At 44.1% G+C, this 19,017-nt stretch overlaps 2 protein-coding genes across 9 annotated transcripts in view; one reads left to right on the plus strand and one right to left on the minus strand.

Moving 5' to 3' along the window:
- Ano4 (anoctamin 4) overlaps nt 1-19,017 on the minus strand; it is a 308,453-nt gene that overhangs the window by 85,754 nt on the left and 203,682 nt on the right. For 6 of the 8 annotated variants that reach the window (XM_057757919.1, XM_057757924.1, XM_057757922.1 and 3 more), the window contains 2 exons: nt 15,899-15,943; nt 695-826 (listed from right to left, as the gene is read on the minus strand). In XM_057757919.1, coding sequence (XP_057613902.1) covers nt 695-826; nt 15,899-15,943 — 177 coding nt within the window. Of the gene's footprint in view, nt 1-694; nt 827-15,898; nt 16,006-19,017 lie in introns of all 8 variants that reach the window. The other 2 variants (XM_057757925.1, XM_057757923.1) reach the window with 2 other exon arrangements.
- LOC130866457 (60S ribosomal protein L7a-like) lies at nt 7,600-8,420 on the plus strand. The gene has a single exon (XM_057757926.1). It carries the CDS (start codon nt 7,606-7,608, stop codon nt 8,404-8,406), a length of 801 nt encoding a protein of 266 aa, XP_057613909.1. The 5' UTR covers nt 7,600-7,605; the 3' UTR covers nt 8,407-8,420.

Here is a 19,017-nt window from a genome sequence, read left to right on the forward strand (position 1 = left end):
GAGTCTGTCTCGATGTAGGCTGGGTTGACCTGATCAATGCTCTCTTTGGGAGGCTGTTTTTCCCCCAGTAGTATGGTCTTTGGTATGCATCCTCTATCCTGCCTCCTCCCATCATTCCCTGTCCTCTTAGGAAGTTCAGAGTAAATCCTTATTCACTTCTGCAAGTCTTTCCAGGCTAAGCCACTCAGCCAACTTTTTCTTCCTGCGCATGCGCCTAAAGTGGCAAATTACCGTCATGAGACTGATGGGTGAGTTGCCAGGAAGGCTGCCAGGGCACGTAGCTCTTCCTGCGGGAACTGGCTGAACCTACCGAAGGGAAGGAGGACCAGGCAGCAGACTGTGATAAAAGCAAGCAAACAAACTACACATTCGTTCCTTATGGAAGGCACGATCCACTTCCTCTGTCTGGGCTCTGCGCACCGGGAACTGACAGAGCCGCAGACAGAACAAACCTGAGCCTCTGTATCACCACGGGCGGGGGGATCAGTCACCAAACGCCCACAGGAAAGTACACTGGGTGACTTTAAGCCACCTGGGATGGGAGGATTGTTGAAACAGCCCGCTGTGATTGATATAATAGGAGCATGAAGAAAAGACTCGGGAGTAAGGGGCTCTCCATGGTTCCTCCCCGCGGGACGACTATACCGTGCCGTAGGATCTTAGAAGGATGCAGGCTTTACCGCGGAACACTCACTGATGGATCCTTTGCTGGCTGAAAGGGGCAGTGTAGCAGTCACTGTCCTCCAGGTCTGGCAGCGTCTCCTTGTCCAGCCTCATGGGCTTCTTTGGTAACCATCTCCGAAACCTGCTTATTTGTTTATCGATCCTGTGGTACATGGAAGGCAAGACCAGAGAGTACAGCATGTCAGCATCAGCCTGAAACACAGGAGGGAATCTCCAGGGAGCCATAAAGACAGCTCCATACCCTCCAGGGATTCTCCCTACACCCAGAACGGCCTCATTTTTCCGGATGGAGAGAAAAGAGCTGGGGACCTGATATTCTTTCACAGTCTCTTAAGGGGCCTCCATATCACTATCTTTGAACAGATTTGAATTACATATTCACCCACATGTTAAGGAATGATGAGCTGGTCACGAGTTTGGAAGGTTCTGGAAAGGAAGTGGAAAGTTCTTTAAGCCTGCAATGTTACATTTTGTAGAGGCTAGCAATGCAATTTGTGTCTGGGAAAGGCGAGGTCAGAGAAGCGTTTTAGCTGTGGTTAACTTGGGGCTGGGGCAATAGTACACCCTGACTGGGTACAGGGAAGATGAGGTCATGATTTTGGCTCTCTTCCAGTCACACCTTCTCTGGTTCTCTAGCTTTCACCATGCTTTTCAAAGTTCACAGCTTTGGCCCTGGGGTATCAGGGCACACAGGTGTCACGCTGGCCGCTGTGCACAAAAATGCCAAGTGGAAAAAAAAAAGGATAATGATGTATTGTGGTTTATAAAAGGCATTTTCCAAACTGGCATTGTGCTCAGTCATTTGGACTGTTGAACACCTCTAGCTTCCCACTGGCCAGTTAATAGAAATTGCTTGGCTCTGCAAAGAACTAGAAACCACACCAGACTTCAAAACATATATGCTACCTCAGTATTGACATGACAGAATGCTTTCTCTGGTTGAGCAGGTACATATGCCAAATGGCATCTGGTGGAGGTAGGATGCATAGGTGCTATTTGCACTTTACACACTCAGAAGAGACCCCAAAAGATGATTATTAAGTCCAAATTAGCCAGACTTGACTCTTGATTTTAGGGATCCCTGCATTTGCTGACAAAGGGGCTTAAATGTGAGGGATACAGAAGAAACAGAGTTCCTTAAAGAAGAAAATACATTAATGCTTTCTATGTCTGTTAGCTGAAAACACAGCATTCGGGCAGGATTTATTTTTCCAATTAAAATATCTGTATAACAACTTTATCATTTGAAGTGAATGGGGTAGTTCGTGCTGTTAACTTGGACTGGGCCAAAGGGTGTCCAGATGACTGGCAAAAATGTTCCTTTAGTTATGGCTCTGAGCACGTTTCCAGAACGGGGCATGGCAGAGTGAGACAAGACTTTGGCCTTCACTAGTACACATCCTTAAAACTGCTGAGATCCTGGATAAAAGCAGAAGGCGAATGGTGGGTAAATTTGCCCTCTTGGAGCTTGTGTTTATCTTCTGCCTCCAATACTGGTGATCCAGGGTCTTTTTACTTGGACCATGAGATTTCCTAGGTCATAAGACTTTTTAGCCTCTACAATCTTGTGAACTTAAAGCCCTAAGTGAGTCTGACGGCCAGAATACGCAGTAGTGCTGGTATCTGAGGGCAGGAGACAATGGATGTATCAAGTCAAGCAGAGAGCAAACTTGGTACTATCCATCCTTTGAAGAAGCAAGGCATTGAGGTTCCCTCAAAACAGTGGTTCTCAACCTATGGGGTCAAATGACCCTTTCACAGGGGTGACCTAAGACCATCAGAAAATACAAACACACATATTCACATTACAATTCATAGCAACAGCAAATTACGGTTATGAATTAGCAACCAGAATAATTTTATGGTTGGGGAGTCAGAATTAGGAAGGCTAAGAACTACTGCAGTAAAAGATGAGAATTCCTCAACTCAGTAAACCAGCTGTGCCTAATGTATACCCAAGGGAGAAAGACAAGAACAAATAATCCAACCAACCAGAAAACAACCAACCAAGTTACTGGAGTTGAAAAACACATCTCAACAATAACTTCAACTACCAACAAAGAGGGGGGAAAGATTTGTTAATCTGATAAAGAAATAAGATCCGGCAATTTATTGTCTCCAGTAAAGTACCTCACTGGCAAAGATATTCCCAGAGTTGACATCAAAGAATAAAAGTCACTCCATCAGGAATATGGAAACCCCAAATTAGCTGGCCTTGATACTCCAATACATGAGAAAGTAGACTTCAAAGCAAATGTATCAGAAGAAATAAAGCCCCTGCATATTAATAAAGAGAGAAACACACATATACATACATACACAGAGAGAGGGGTGGGGGAATTTATGTATATAGAAAACATGAGGGCTTCCAGTTTCATCAAACAAGCACTACTGAACATGAAAGGTCAGAGAGGTAGGGACACAACGGAACAGCAACAGTGGACAGTGCCGTATTATACTTCCTTCAGATAGGGCCCCCAAACTGAAAGGCCACAGAAACTTCTGACTTCAACTGCATCAGTCAAAACAGACTCAACAGAGATTTTCAGCACTCTCGCCAAAAGATACAGAATAAAGGTCCTTTTAGCAGCCGAAGGCACTCTCTCTAAAATAGACTTCATTCTAGGAAACTATTTTTAAACTAACAAATACAACAGAATCAAATGGTTTTTTTTTCCCTATATTTTCAGATTATAGTGGAGTAGGGACACTCAGAAACTACTCAGATACCTGGAGATGGTGGAATACAATCTTAATAACCAGTGAGTCACTGAGATATCATGGATGAGATTTAAAACTTCCTAGAATCAAATTAAAATGATGCCTCATTTATCAGACCCTCCTGAATACAGCTAAGGTAGTTCTAAGAAGATCTGTAGCCATGAATGCTAACTTTGAATTTAACCAGAAAGGTCTGATAAAGAACCCATAATGCACCCCGAGGTCTTAGAAAAACAGAAACAAGCCAAATTCTAAGCACCAGGTAGCAAAACAAACAAAAAACCAAAGATCAGTGCAAAAATTAATAAAATGGAACCCTCAGTAATCATACATAGAAGTAATCAAACAAAATTTAGTCCTTTGAAAAGACATAAGATAATCCCCTAACCAAAAGAAAGAGAGGAAAGAGCAAAATAATAAAGTCATGGATGGAAAAATAATGCTATACAAGAGTGAGATGAAGTTCAGAGAAACGCTAGGAAGCAGCTTGGAGACTTAAATTCTAAAACCAAAAGATCTAGTAGCAATGGATAAATTGTCATAACATATGAATATGACCTTCCAAAGTTAAACCAAGAAGCTATAAACACCCACACTAAGAATGAGATTTTAGCATTAATAAAAAGTCCACCCATAAAGAAAAGCCCAGTACTGGATAAATTTATTGCTGATTCACAAAAACTTTAAGGAGCCACTAATACTAATGATTCTCCAACTGCTTCGGAACAGAGAGGCAGGCATACTGAAAGCAGTGTCACTATGATGCCCAAACCAGTAAGTGACAACCAAAGAAGAAAACTACAGCCCAACTTCTCTGATGAACTGAGATGCAAATGTTCTCAATAAAATACTTGCAAACCAAATTCAAGAACACATTAAGAAGGTAATATACCATGGCCAAGATGGTTTCATTCCAGAGGCAAGGTTAATTCCACACATGCAAATCAATAACTGTAATACAATGGCTAATTAGACTTAGGGACAGAAATTACAAATCATCCAAGTGGACGCAAAGAAAGCCTTTGACAAGGTCCCACATCTCTTGAGGACAAGGCCCCGGGGAAAGCAGGAACAGAAGGAACATAGCTCAGCAAAATAAAGGCTGCGTGGGGCAACTGCACACCCACGTCCTCTGGAAAAACAGGAAGCATTTCCTTTAAAGCCAAGCGCGAGGTGTCTGTGCTCGCTGCTCCCATGCAGTGCTGTGCCTCAGCGAGGACCGTGAGAAAAGAGAAAGAAACAAAAGGGACACAAATAGGAGAGGAAGTCAATGTGTCCTTAACTGCAGGTGGCAAGACCCTGCACTTCACAGGCTCTAAAGACACCACCAGAAAATTATTAGAGTGGGCACACACTTTCAGCACAGTCACACAATAAAAAAATTATCAACGAATAGCAAAGAATAGTTTTTTCTATATCAATAATGGACTTGCCAAAAACACAAATGAGGAAAAGCATAATAAGTTTAAAAATAGATCTAGGAACAAGAACAAAATATAATGGCATATACACATAAAAATACCCTAATAAAAATCCAACAGTTTAAATGCTAACAAAAATTTAACATTAATTTTGACTTTAAAAAAGAACTGATAAGGTATCACAGTTTTGCTTTTTTTTTTTTTTTTCAAATGTTTGCCTCTCAACATTTTCCTTTTGAACTGTACACTAGGAACCTCCTAAGTTCACCAGTGTAAGCTCAGGGACTTCCTTAACAGGACTCACAAATTTGACTTCCTCCATGAAGCTGGTTGCCTGCCCCATGGTTCTTGGCTTTCTCTCATCTGATTGCCTTATAATTCATTCAAGGAAGAAGACATTGGCTGGGAGGTTTTTTGTAACAGAGCTTTTACCTGTCACCCACCTCCAGCTTGCAGTACTAATCAGGTTGCCCTCTGCAGAATCTGTGGAGTGAGTAGGAATTCAGGCCAGCTGGGTAGCAGCTCTCTGCACAAATGGAAACAAATGAAGCCGTACGGGAAACCACACATAAATACTCAACGGGAATGAAGTGGCAGCTCCCAGCAGCCAGCTGTGTCACCACAATGTAGAGAGCCCAGTGGGGCAATAAAAATGATTAATTAATTGAAAAATGAAGGGTAAAAGGAAGAGAAGGGAGATTGTCTTGGCAGAGAAGGTGAAGCTGCTCCTTGTTTATCATCATGCCTAAATCCTGTCTCTGCTGTCCTATCGGCAATGTGGCCAATCTTCCTGAGACAAGAGTTATAAAACAGGGTAATAGCAATAGCAGGCATCATCGTCATCATCATCATCATCGTCATCATCATCATCATCATCATCATCATCATCATCATCCTTTTGACCCTCAGGGTGGTCAGGAATTTCATAAATGAAGATGTATGTGAAGAAGCTTTGGAGAAGTTTTCAGACACACAGCAAGCACTGGTGATTTCTAAAGGAGCACACAAGACTACTGGGACAATGAAAGGAAGCAAAAGAACCGGGTTTTAACAACACTATAAAGCTGTAATCCAAATACTTGGGAGACAGAAGCAGGAAGATCAGGAGTTCAAGGCCAGCCTGGGCTACCTGAGACCCTGTCTTATAAAACAAAAGCAGACAAACAGAGCAAAACCCTACAGTGGAAGGAAAAGATTCAAATGAAGGTTTTGATAAAGCTGAGACGCTTGCTGGGTTTAGGGGTGTTGGGCTTTCCGTGGGGAGCCTGCACAGAAGCCCGGAGTGCCCAGGTTCTAGAAGACCTACTCCACGATCTGTGCTTCTCACAATGACAGACGACGACACCTACACTCAAACGAGGCCAGTGGCTTGTGTGATTTGTCCTGCTTGGCAGAACTGCTCCCAAAGGTGCTCTCGCTCGAATGCCAGGAGGAGCTTGTTTGTTATGCTCTGTGGCGCGAGAGCTTCGGAAGTTAGAAGCATAGCGGTAGGACTTAGGGAAGAACATTCTGGATGAATCAGACGGGAATCAATTAACCATAGCACAAGTTAAAAGGTTAGAGAGCTGCCTCTGGGTAGAGGCAAGAGAGAGCAGATGGGGAGATGTGAGAGCAAAGGAACAGGGGACTCACGTGGCTGCCTTTGAGGACAAGAAGGGCTAGGTCTTACTTATAGAGGTCAAGAATGACTTCCCCCAACAGCCGGCAAGGATGTTGATTTCAACCCTCCTATGGTATAAAGTGGCTGTGCCAGCAACCTAAAGAAGCCTGGATGCAGATTACCTTCCTGGGAGTCCAGGTAAGAGCCAAGACTCAACTCTACCTTGATTGTGGCCAGTGAAGACCTTGAGCAAAGAATTCAGTGGACAAGCTCAACTATTAAACTTATATAGGTTACTAATTTTATGTTGGTCTGTGCAGCAGAGTTTGTGCTGATGTGTTATATGGACACAGCTCTTAAACACAGTGTTAGTCTGACCTGCCCCAGAGGCCAAGCTCCCAAGGTAATAAGGTTCACTCCACAAGTGTGTTCCCACTTCCCAGGCAGGGAGAAGAGACCATGTCTCCGTTGCCAGGACGCAGTGAATGTGAGCTCTCCTAGGATGCTCTCACAAACACTTTTGTCCCCAAACTGCCAGTTTCAGACTTCAGACAGGCAAAGGAGAAAGAAGATGAAGGCCAGGGGCGGGAAAGCTCGAGGCTTGTGGTGGAACTCTCCAGTCTGCTTCTGTGTACCAGTGAGTTCTTCCTTAGATGTTCATCCACATCAGGCTTCAGTGCTGCCATCTCCGAATGGTCACCAATTATGTGTTCTTTATGCTAATAATACTATGCTTGTGGGGGCTCGGGGGTTAGACAGTAATATCGTGGGTATAGCATTGTAAATGAATGTACTAAAGAACTTTCTTTGCTGCAACGCATATAAAAATCTTCCACATACAGGGATGAGTTAAGAGTCAGCTAGAAGGCCGGGCGGTGGTGGCACACGCCTTTAATCCCAGCACTTGGGAGGCAGAGGCAGGTGAATCTCTGTGAGTTCGAGACCAGCCTGGTCTACAAGAGCTAGTTCCAGGACAGGCTCCAAAACCACAGAGAAACCCTGTCTCGAAAAACTTAAAAAAAAAAAAAAAAAAAAAAAAGAGTCAGCTAGAAGCCGATTCATAGTCCAGTGGCTTAGTCTGCTAACTCAGTGAGCTTCCCGGTGTGAGGGACTAAACCTCCCTGAGATGATGTGTGTGTCACTTAAGACGGTGTGACCTCTCTCCTCCAGCCCGGCAAGATGCCCAAGGGAAAGAAGGCCAAGGGGAAGAAGGTGGCCCCGGCCCCCACCGTCGTGAAGAAGCAGGAGGCGAAGAAGGTGGTGAATCCTTTGTTTGAGAAGAGGCCTAAGAACTTCGGCATTGGGCAGGACATCCAGCCCAAGAGAGATCTCACATGCTTCCTCAAATGGCCCCGCTACATCAGGCTGCAGCGGCAGAGGGCCATCCTCTATAAGCGCCTCAAAGTTCCTCCTGCCGTTAACCAGTTCACCCAGGCCCTGGACCGGCAAACAGCTACCCAGTTGCTTAAACTTGCCCACAAGTACAGGCCAGAGACCAAGCAGGAAAAGAAGCAGAGGCTGCTGGACCGTGCTGAGAAGAAAGCTGCCGGCAAAGGGGATGTCCCAACTAAGAGACGACCTGTCCTTCGAGCGGGCGTCAATACAGTCACCACTTTGGTAGAGAACAAGAAGGCTCAGCTGGTGGTGACTGCCCACGATGTAGACCCCATTGAGCTGGTGGTCTTCCTGCCTGCCCTGTGTCGCAAGATGGGGGTCCCCTACTGCATCATCAAGGGAAAGGCCAGGCTGGGACGGCTGGTCCACAGGAAGATGTGCACCACTGTTGCCTTCACACAGGTTAACTCAGAAGACAAGGGTGCTCTGGCCAAGCTGGTGGAAGCTATTAGGACCAATTACAACGACAGATATGATGAGATCCGCTGCCACTGGGGAGGCAACGTCCTGGGTCCTAAATCTGTGGCTCGAATTGCCAAGCTGGAAAAGGCAAAGGCCAAAGAACTCGCCACTAAACTGGGTTAAATGTACTGCTGAGTTTTCTGTACATAAATGTAATTATAAAAAAAAAAAAAGATGGTGTGAACATTAACCAAGATCGTGGCTGTAATGCTTACACAATTCCTTAGGTGTGCCTTGCTCCTTTAATGCTCACTTAATGCTGGTTCCTAAAATAAAATGATGATGACGGGATTTTGAAGTACAGAGTGCCAATATAAATTAAAAGGATCCAATTATTCCCTATATGCAGGGACCGTCAATCCTGTGTTGCCACAAACAAACATCTCAAAATAGGCAAAGCTGAAATTTACTGTGATGTGTTAAAGGGGAAAAATGAGAGAGCCAGAAGCTTTCCCCGTTCATCTCTTAGAATAGGACTGTGGCTTACTTCCCAAAGTCTCCACTGCCTGGAGACAGGTGGGGAGGGGGACTTGGCAAAGACCTTGGCTTACTGGTTTAGCATTGATTTTTCTTGGATACATTGTCACTTTGCTCATTTTGTTCTGTTTATCCTACTTACTAAGCAAACACCCTCTTACAGCCTCCACAGGCAAATCAATAAAGAGAAGATGGATCACCACCCGGACATGTCTGGGGGCCTAAACGCAAGTTAATATCTGAAGTACAAGGTGAACTACTTTTAGAGAAACTTCTTTGGATGGTGAGTCTCAGCTTTTCTAGCGTTTGTGGCAGGGAAGGTTCTAGAAAAACACCTGACAAGCAACACATACAAATAGGCAGGTCTGCCAGCTCTGAAAGAATGGCTTCCCTGGGGGATCATAGGAAGCCTTCATGTAAATCCTGGGATCCTTAGGAGTGGTGATGGGTAGAGAAAGGTTCACATGCAAAGGACCATCCTTACTCTGACATGCTGGCCTGTAAAAGGTCTTTATAAATTATCTCTATGCATGATCTCAACTTAGTAGCTGTAGGCATATTCTGGAGGACAAGAAGAAAATCTTCTTTTACTTTGAGCCCTAAATACCTGGTGGAAATCAACACTAGTAACTTGATCAGATAAAATTTATGAACGAGGCCTTTTTCAAAATTTTTAGGTTTGAAACTGTGATGTGAGTACATTTTCCCCTTCCCTTTCCTCCCTCCAAATCCTCCCATATCTCCTGTCTTAGTCAGGGCTGCTATTGCTGTGAAGAGACACCATGACCACAGCAACCCTTAGAAAAGAAAACGTTTAGTGGAGGTGGCAGCCTACAGTTTCAGAAGTTTAGTTCACTATCATGGGGGAAGGGGGCATGGCAGCTGGGAGCATGGCAGCGTGCAGGCAGACATGGTGCTGGAGAAGGAGCTGAGATTCCTACACCTTGAGCAGCAGGCAACAGGAAGTGGTCTGAGACGCTGGGCATGGCTTGAGCGTATATGAGACCTCAAGCCCACCTCCACAGTGACACACTTCCTCCAAAAAGGCCACACACACTCCAACAAAACCACACCTCCTAATAGTGCCACTCCCTATGAGCTAATGGGTGCCACTTACATTCAAATGACCACAACCCCTTCCCACTCTCCTTCAAATTCACGGCCTCTTTTTTTCACTAATTGTTATCCCATACCTATATGTATATACATGTACATTCCTAAACATAATCTGTTAGTTCCATAAATGTTACTTGTATGTGTATATTCAGGGCTATTTTGCACTGGACAACCAATCGGTGTGTTATTCCCTGGAGAAGACTGCCTCTCTTGCTCCCAGAATTCTTCAGCTGCCTCTAGTTAATTGCGCAGGGTCAAGGCCTCCCAGGCTTTCCCCCTCTAGTGGAGTGTGGTCATTGGTGTCCTACTTGTTTGGCTCATGACTGGGTGGTCACGTTGGTGAGACTTTATGGTTGACATTAATAGGAGACAGTCTCACAGCAAACTCTGGGATCCTCTGGCTCTTACATTCTTCCGGCCCCCTTCTTCCCACCATGTTCCTTGAGCCTTAAAGTGCAGGAGGGAAGCAGACCTTCTTTAATAACATTCGCTTTTCTCTGGACCCATGTTCAGCATATTACAGACCCATGTTCTACCAGTACATTCAGAGAGACGATATGAAGGAGAGAAGTGACAGATGAGCTTTTGTTGGTGGCTTTTCTTAGCAAAGGTAGCTCATAGGCCTTGTTTGCTGGGAGTGAAGTTCCCCTGGCCTGCCAGCAGCAACACGAGGCTTGGGTTTCCCTTTCCTCTTCTCAGAACCAAGTCCCACCATGCATTCACCCCATCTCCTTGGACAGGAATTAGGTGTCTTTGGAAGCGAATGCCATTCTTTCAGGTCATGGCTCTCCTATCTGGAGCATAGCTTAAATACCTTAGCGATGAATCCAAGGGCCTTAGAACATTTACATACATTCAATTTTAATAGTAGGGATGGAAAATTACAAACCACTTCCCATTCTGTTAGTATGCCCATCTGATATAACTGTAATAAACAGAGCCTGTAACGCATAGGGCCTAGCATTCCCTCTGTCTAGTATATAATAAAGGAAAAACCCATGCAGAAAGCCCACAGCGGGCGTGGAGGGAAATAGAGAGTTAGGAGACTTCAACTCTAACTGCCCACAATAATCACATTTGCTACTTTGTAATATTTTCCGAAGATTGTTTTCCAGGATCATTTTATCCTGGAAAAAAAAATCAGGCAAAGAAGAGATGATAAACTCTCCCCCATTTATTGAATAGTTAATTTATAATGCCTGTAAACCTGCCTAGAGATTAGAATCAAAGCCGTGTTTAATAGACCAGGCACGGGTATTAAACGGTACTTATTACAAATACATGAGTCTGAGCTACATGAGGATGGTTTATGGGAGCTGGGTGAGTTTTCGATATAAAGATGTTTAGAAAAGGTGTTTTATTCTCGCGAAAAATGAAAACAAACAAACAAAAAAAACCAAACAACCCCCCCCCCAACTTCAGATGTTTATCCTTAAAAGAGAGTTGGGTTGGACAACCCATTGATGGGTTAATGGGATTAGATGCAATTTATGTAGATGAAATTAAACAATACATTGAATGCCCACATACAGTATGCCAGGAGAATCTCAGAAGGCTGCAAGTCGAATGTTTCCTTTTTGGGGTGCTATTAATGTCGCAAGTGGCAGCTGTGCCTTTAGACTTGCATTTCAGAGTTAGCTACGAGGGGCGCATGCTCCTCAGCACTTGGGTTAGTCTATCCTGGGGTGAGTCACTGAGAGGAATACGGATCACACTTCCTTCTTAGCTGGCTTTTCAATTAGCCACTAGCCACTGGGCTTCAGGAAGTCCCTTGGCTCCATTGTATAGCAGCAAGGAAGACCATCTCCAGAGCGCCTTACCCAGTGTTTACTACTGTAACTGGGGCTTCTTTTTCTTTCCTTCTGCCACATTCTTCCAGTGTGTTCCATGGTCAGAGTTGTGCCAAGAAGATTATTTCTGCGCTGAACATCAACTTTTGTCATGGCAGAGTTTAGTGGCTAGTGTTTATTAAGCCGTTTTTCTGGTTGTAGATAAGCTCATGCTCACTCAAAGGGTCCTCTTCACACTTGAAGGACATGGTCATAATTTAAGCCTACTCTGCCTCCCTCCTGTTGACTCCTGTTCTAATCCTTCCTTTCTTTCCCCTTCTTCCTTCCAAACTTCTTATCAAGACAGCAGCGAATACTCATTGCCCGTGAATCCATGATGCTAAGATAACGTGTCTTTAGCACAGTATGTGCTGGGTGTCTATGATCTCAAAACTGGGGCGGCTGCACAACAAGGATTTCTGCATGTTCTAGGTTAGTCTGGGGCTACATAGTGATTTCCATGCCAGTCTGACGACAGAGTGAGAGTCTGTCTCAAATAACCAAAAATATTCAGCAACAAAAGCAGGGCTCTCTCCCCAGCACCATTTTGGGTTTAAGAGAAATGTAATTTATCAATTGAATTTAGACTTACTGAATCAGAAACTCTGAGGATGAACCCAGCCACCTGCCTTTTTAACATTTGTTGAGTAATCCTGATGTGTATTTGAGGATGCTATTTCCACACAGATGGCTACTACGGCCACCATTGACAACTTGTAAATGTGCTATAATACAGATTCTCATTCATTGCCACTCATCAGAAGCTAGAGAATGCACACCTGTATGTAAACTTGTTTCTGGCGCTGATGTTACCTGTTCTTTCTCCTTCTGTGTCCAGACTGTTCTTTCATTCTCTTCTGTCTCTTCTGGTCCCTTTAATGCAGGTTTTGAAGACAAATTGCCACTGGGTCTCTTCTTTTCACTCTTGATATCTTTCTCAGAAAATCCCACACATCCTTCTGATTAGGGCTATGGTTTCTATGCTACTCCTGTCCAGTCGGCTTCTCTAGCTTTACTTTTCCTTTGGGTGGCTTCACCACCAGTTCCAATGGCCTCCAGAACACCAAAGCTCCTACAGCGTACTGAGTTATAATACAGAATTTTCCATTGAGACAGGGTTTCTCTGTGCAGCCCTGGCTGTCCTGGAACTCACTCTGTAGACCAGGACTGGCTTCAAATTCAGAGATCCTCTTGCCTCTGCCTCCCAAGTGCTGGGATTAAAGGGATGTGCCATCACCGCCCAGCTGAGAAGGCAGAATTATTACAAGAAAGTCGCTACCTTCCTCATCACACATGTACACCTGCTGGGTCTCCTTTCTGATTTTAGCTCCAGCTGTAGGTTTCCCACTCAGAAGTAGGGAGGGTTCCTTTTCAAACACCTGTGATGTTCTAACCCTTTGCCTAAAATTTGACAATTTTATTTACTTTGGGTTTTTTTTTTATTTACTTTGGGGTTTTTTTTTTTTTTTGGCCTATTTAGGAGGCAGAACAATGGTTTAAAAATGGAAAGCTAAAGAGAAAATGAGAAAATGGGTAGGGGGAAGAAGGGAGAAAGAACAAGAGAGCACAAGAAATGAGAGCGAGAGAGCATGCAAGAATAACCACTACGCTTATTTTAAAGAACTTCCCAGGCATCAGAGCAGCTGGCAGATGGACTACGATGGCCCTGTTCCCAGCGTGTCCAAATAGGAACTGGATGACCACACAGCAGAGGTGGAAGAGTCTCTTGAAGGACTGGGCTTGCTGACATTGATGTCTCACCCAACTTAGAGATTCTGTTTCCTTCTGCCCTCATGTAAGCCTTTAAGTCTTTTCACCCATCTTCCATGGCTAAACAAATATTTCAGCCAAAAGTCAGTGTCCGCCATTTTAGCCAGACTTGGTTTTGTGTGTGCGTGTGTATGTATGTGTGTATGTGTGTGCGCGCGTGCGTGCGTGCGTGCGCACACCTTTCTTCCCACTCTGCTCCTCTCGCAGTTGTATGTCGTGAATTCATTCATCCCACATATTAGGTTCTAGATGCTGAAAACGTGGAACAGCATTTGCTATCCTTGGATTCCGACAGCATCCCTGTGAAGAGATGGGACGAGGTGACAGGGATAAAGGGTACCAATGGGATGAAGGAAAGAGGCATCTTTGACCTACTCAAAAAGTTCAGTCACGGGAACTGAGTTTTGAGGTCTGAGTAGGTATTACCTCGGCGAGAGTAAAGAAAGCAGTATCCAGAAGGACTACTCTGCAACAATATGTAAATCCAAGCTGCGTAATGCATTGGGAAAGACACGAGCGTTCACACAGATAAGGAGGCAAGAGACAAAGGAAGAGAGTTCATCCAGGGCTGTGTTTGAGCCAAGCCCTTTTCATTTCATTTTGGCCATGGAGGACAATTTGCTTTCCAATTGTCACGACAGAGGCTGAGAGAGAAATGGTCTAAGACAGGCAGGAGGTAAGGACGGCTCAGCTAAGGATGGCACTAGGCAAGCATCAGACGAATTCTAGAAGTTACCCTGGAACAGCACGTGCAGAGTTCAAAAGCCTGATCAGGGGAGGGCAGAGACCCTGAGGCACATGTCACACAGCTATGCAAACAGTGGCACGTGAGTGGAGACTCCACGGAGTCTAAATGGCTGCCTGGCAAATAAAATCAGGGCTCGCTAGAATTAGAAGGCTCTCCTTTAGAAGAAACTAGAACAGAGTGAGGTAAGAGGGGGGAACAGGAGGCATATACACACCTGAGATTATTTCCACAAGCATCCTCCATGAAAACCAACTAAGAGATATCATTTATGAACACAGGGCTATGTATGCAGCCCTTAGGATCCCCCTCTGATAGACATGAAGTGTTTTTATTTTAGAGAAGTGGAAATAGAAATATGGGTGGGGTCCAGAAATCCACGCTTTAAAATTCCCCAGATAATTCTGATGCCAGATGAAGCCTGAGGACTATTGACATGGGCTGGAGTGTGGTACAAATCTTCTACCGAAGAGCATTATACGGTAAGGGAGTGATCCAAACCACGGTGAGTGGGAAACGCCACGCCTATCGCCTAGTGAGGGAGCTGCACAGAGAACTGTGGAGAAATCACATCTTGGTTTCTGCGGAGGCTGCTTCTCCCGCCATACTCTGCTGGTACATCATCCTTGAGGATGCTCACCAACGTATGTTACTTACCACTTTACACAGTAGCATAGAAATTATATATATATATAGCGTATTACATATATATTATTTATTTATTTATTTATTTATTTATTTATTTTTTGGTTTTTCGAGACAGGGTTTCTCTGTGGTTTTGGAGCCTGTCCTGGAACTAGCTCTTGTAGACCAGGCTGGTCTCGAACTCACAGAGATCCGCCTGCCTCTGCCTCCCAAGTGCTGGGATTAAAGGCGTGCGCCACCACCGCCCGGCTTATATATTCTTTATTATATACAGACTATAACCAGTGCATCTACATGTTGAATCTCACTGAACTGAATTACCTTAATGGTTTTTAGAGCCACCCAAGGGATCCCCATTTAAGTCATCAGTTCAGGTAAGGGGGAGTAGGCATAGAAGAGCAATTAAGGTTTTGAAGGTAGAAGCTCCAATGGTCACAAAATGAAGCCAAGTGAAGGATATCACTGATGTTTCCCCCTTTCCCTTGGCTTCTGATAGAATAACAAGGAAAACAAGCTTTGGAAGGATACAAACTGCAGTAAGAACTGCGTTCATTCTACGGGGCTTTTCTTTTATTTCCTATGCTGAGTGCCATAAGAGCTCTCCAGTACCATCTTAATATTGTACCAACCAGACATCACAAATACCAAGGACTCTCTCGTGATGCAGGAGTAGCCACCAGTTTCTTCTACAGGGGGACCACTTGCACTTGCAGCTCTCAAATTACAAACAGCGGAGGGAGAAACGTATGTGGAAATCAGCAACGTCCAGGCTAAAATTTCTCTGATTGGCTGGGATTGGGGGCAATGGATTTTACAGGTCAGGCTAAATGAGAAACAACCTCAACACACCTGCAGGTGCTGGTGAGCCGCTCCCAGGTGTGCGGGTGAAGGGGCGAGGACATTTGCAAGGTTTTTCTAGGCTAATGTGATAACGTGACTACCATCTCCCGCCTTCCTGGGCTTGTTGCTCCTTGTCATTGCTAGCATGCAGTCGTCAGCAGCCAACACCACGGGGACAGAGCGTGCTACTAACCTGCTCATGAACTTGTACCGGCGGGGCAGGTAATAGATTTTTCTCCTGGAAGAACAGCAAAAATGAAGCCAGTCGAGAAGAAAACCCATCGTCAGTTACAGTTTGAACTAGCAAGGAAGGAAAGGAGATTGGAGATAGAAGCCTGTAAGAGGTGAAGAAGAAAAAACTAGAGAGAGATTAACAGGGGGAAGTGTAGTCGGGACACAGGGCATGTACTTGGAGCCGTGACACCCTATGGAACGGTTTCCATCACTGCTTCTTCCTCTCATTATTATAATTGTCTCAGGGCTGCATCTGGCCCACAGCACACGCACAGTAGCGTGATGCCCTGGGGAGATTAGTGTCTCGCACTGGTTCGGGGGGGGGGGGGGCGGTCTACTCTCATCCCGGGAAATTCAGAGGACTAGGGGCAACATACATAATTTAACAGACATGATATTATATTAGGGCGATATTTACATAGCCATTTATGTTTTCTCAACACTTTTATCATAATCTTGATAGAAGTACAAAAGCATGTATTTCACATCTACTGCAAGATCGTAGCATCAGTAGCCCGCTATAAATACCCACGAGGGCATAACCACCTGACTGCCAACAGGTAAACTAAACAGGCACAAACACAAAACCCTAGAAAACAAACAACAACAACAACAAAAAAAAAAAAACAAGAACAGGACACAACAGAGATATGCTATGTTGCTTCACTTTAGTTAATTTGTTTAAAGATTTAAATGAGACCTCTGGGTGTAATTTGAGGAGAGAGCATGCTCACTGGACAGCTCCTCAAACCCAATTTCTTCCCATAGTTCTGGTGTCTGCCAAGGGACCAGTTATGAGATTGAGGCGGTTCATGTGTATTCTGCATGGACATGGGCTACTCTGCTTTTGCAAAAAAGGGATTTTACATGTCAAATAAGAGCTGCCACATTTGGCCAACAGTTGCAGCGGACACAAAGTCTGGGCCAGGCAGAAAGAGCGGATAGGTAAAACATTTTCTTAGCCAGGCGATGGTGGCGCACGCCTTTAATCCCAGCACTCGGGAGGCAGAGGCAGGTGGATCTCTGTGAGTTCGAGACCAGCCTGGTCTACAGAGCTAGTTCCAGGACAGGCTCCAAAGCCACAGAGAAACCCTGTCTCGAAAAACCAAAAAAAAAAAAAAAAAAAAAAAAACCAAAAAAAAAATTTAGGATATCATATTCTGCATGATTCTATATATGTTTTTATATGATTCTACATGATGACACATACTTATAAGCCTGTAGATGAGTGGGTCACATGCTTTAGACTTTAGTTAAAAATATGCTGCTATTGACCCATCAATGGCTATACACACACCCACGCAAGCATGAGATGTTGGTAAGAAAACTGTAGAAGGTGGGTATGTGGAATACTCTGTGCCATAGGTCCAATTTTCTTTTAAACCTAAAAATGCTCAAAAAACAGCCTATTATTTTTAAACTACAAATTTATGGACACAGAGGTACCTAAGAAGCCAGTTCATTAGAGATTTCCCACAAAGGCTCTTCTTACATTTCTTTTTAATAATTGCAGCGTTAAACAGGAAACTAAGCCTGAGACTTAGAATCACTGTCTACTGAAGGTATCAAATCATGTCAGATTCTCTGGAGAACGTGAGCTCAGCTAAACTGACATCTGTACTCGTTCCTAAAACGGTACAGTGGGAGAATTCTGTCTTTGGAAACACGTGCGCCTCAGGTGAGAGCCACACATCAAACCTAGGACAGTACGTGCTCACGAGGGCTTGCATCCATCAGGTTCTAAGAGGTGATGCTAGGCCCAGGTAAAATCAAATCAACATCAGTGAGGCCAATTACTGTCACGTATAACAGCATTTTCTCTTCCAACTGTCTCCCTGCAGGAATTTCCACCTCCGAGAGTAGACTACCGCTCAAGTTCACTTTTAGTTCACTGCTTTCATCATCGTCTCGGTGCTGCATAAGGAAACTACTCATGCATGCGAGATGGACAAGCAGTCCATTTCTATCACGTGAGGTCAGCTCCTTCAGATGGGAAACCCTCCCAAGTACTAAGAGGTTTGGATTTGTAGGCCACCACTCAGCCTTCGGTCTCCTTGGGTTCTTCATTGGAGAGCTGCGTTCTTGCTAGAAGTTTTAGCCCAGGGAAGGGATATTAGTGTTTATCTAAATGTAGTTTAGAGTGCTTTCTTTCCCTTTTGTTCTTAAGCATAATATGGTACTGGTTCATAGTGCATGGTTATTATGCCGTCAAGTCACAGGATTTAATTATTTTAGCATCGCATCTCTTACCACAAACAATTGTTTTTCTTTTTCTCTTATTGTGTATTTGCATGTGCGTGTGTGTATGTGTCTGCGCCTGTGCATGTGTGTGTGTGCCCTTGACTTCTCAGATTTCCTTCAACATTTTAAATGCAGAAATAAATCATGAGTTCAGAACTGTGCTTATCTATTTGGAGAATTTTGCCTCCAGGAACGCAGATGCTGGAAAACCCAGCCTATATTTTGACTTGATATTAGGCCATAAAGACCAATAAACAAAGAAAATAAATGTTCTGAGAGACATATTATAAGCTTATGGTTGGAAATTGGCCTCCTGTAAATCTGTAAACCTGTAAATCTCTCTCTCTCTCTCTCTCTCTCTCTCTCTCTCTCTCTCTCTCTCTCTCCCTCTCTTCCTCTTCAGAGTTTAGCAGACTGATGTTTTAACAGCCCACTAAGAGGCATTTTGTAGACCTGATGTCATCTTGCCAAATTCTTGTCCTCTATCTTGGTCTTCCTGGCAAGAAGAAAACCCCAAATCCTTAACACAAGTCACTTTTGAACTGTCCTCAGCACTAAATCCCTTTTCTTTTAGCAGATTCTATTGACGATCCCCCACCCTGCACCCCACTTTCCACACACACATCTTTGCACCTGGAATCTCGGGTTTACTGTCTCATTTTGTTTTTAATCCAACAAATGAAAATCACATTTCCTTAACCTATAATGAATTAAGAGCAGACACCGTGAGTCAAAGGCGAATTTATCCTTTTAAATAACCTAGTAATCCATACGAAGTATCTTTATTTACCTTTGAACAATTATCAATTATTTGTACGTATATAGAATTTCTGACTT

This window comes from Chionomys nivalis, chromosome 25 (genome assembly GCF_950005125.1).
Source record: "Chionomys nivalis chromosome 25, mChiNiv1.1, whole genome shotgun sequence".
Classification (NCBI taxonomy): domain Eukaryota; kingdom Metazoa; phylum Chordata; class Mammalia; order Rodentia; family Cricetidae; genus Chionomys; species Chionomys nivalis.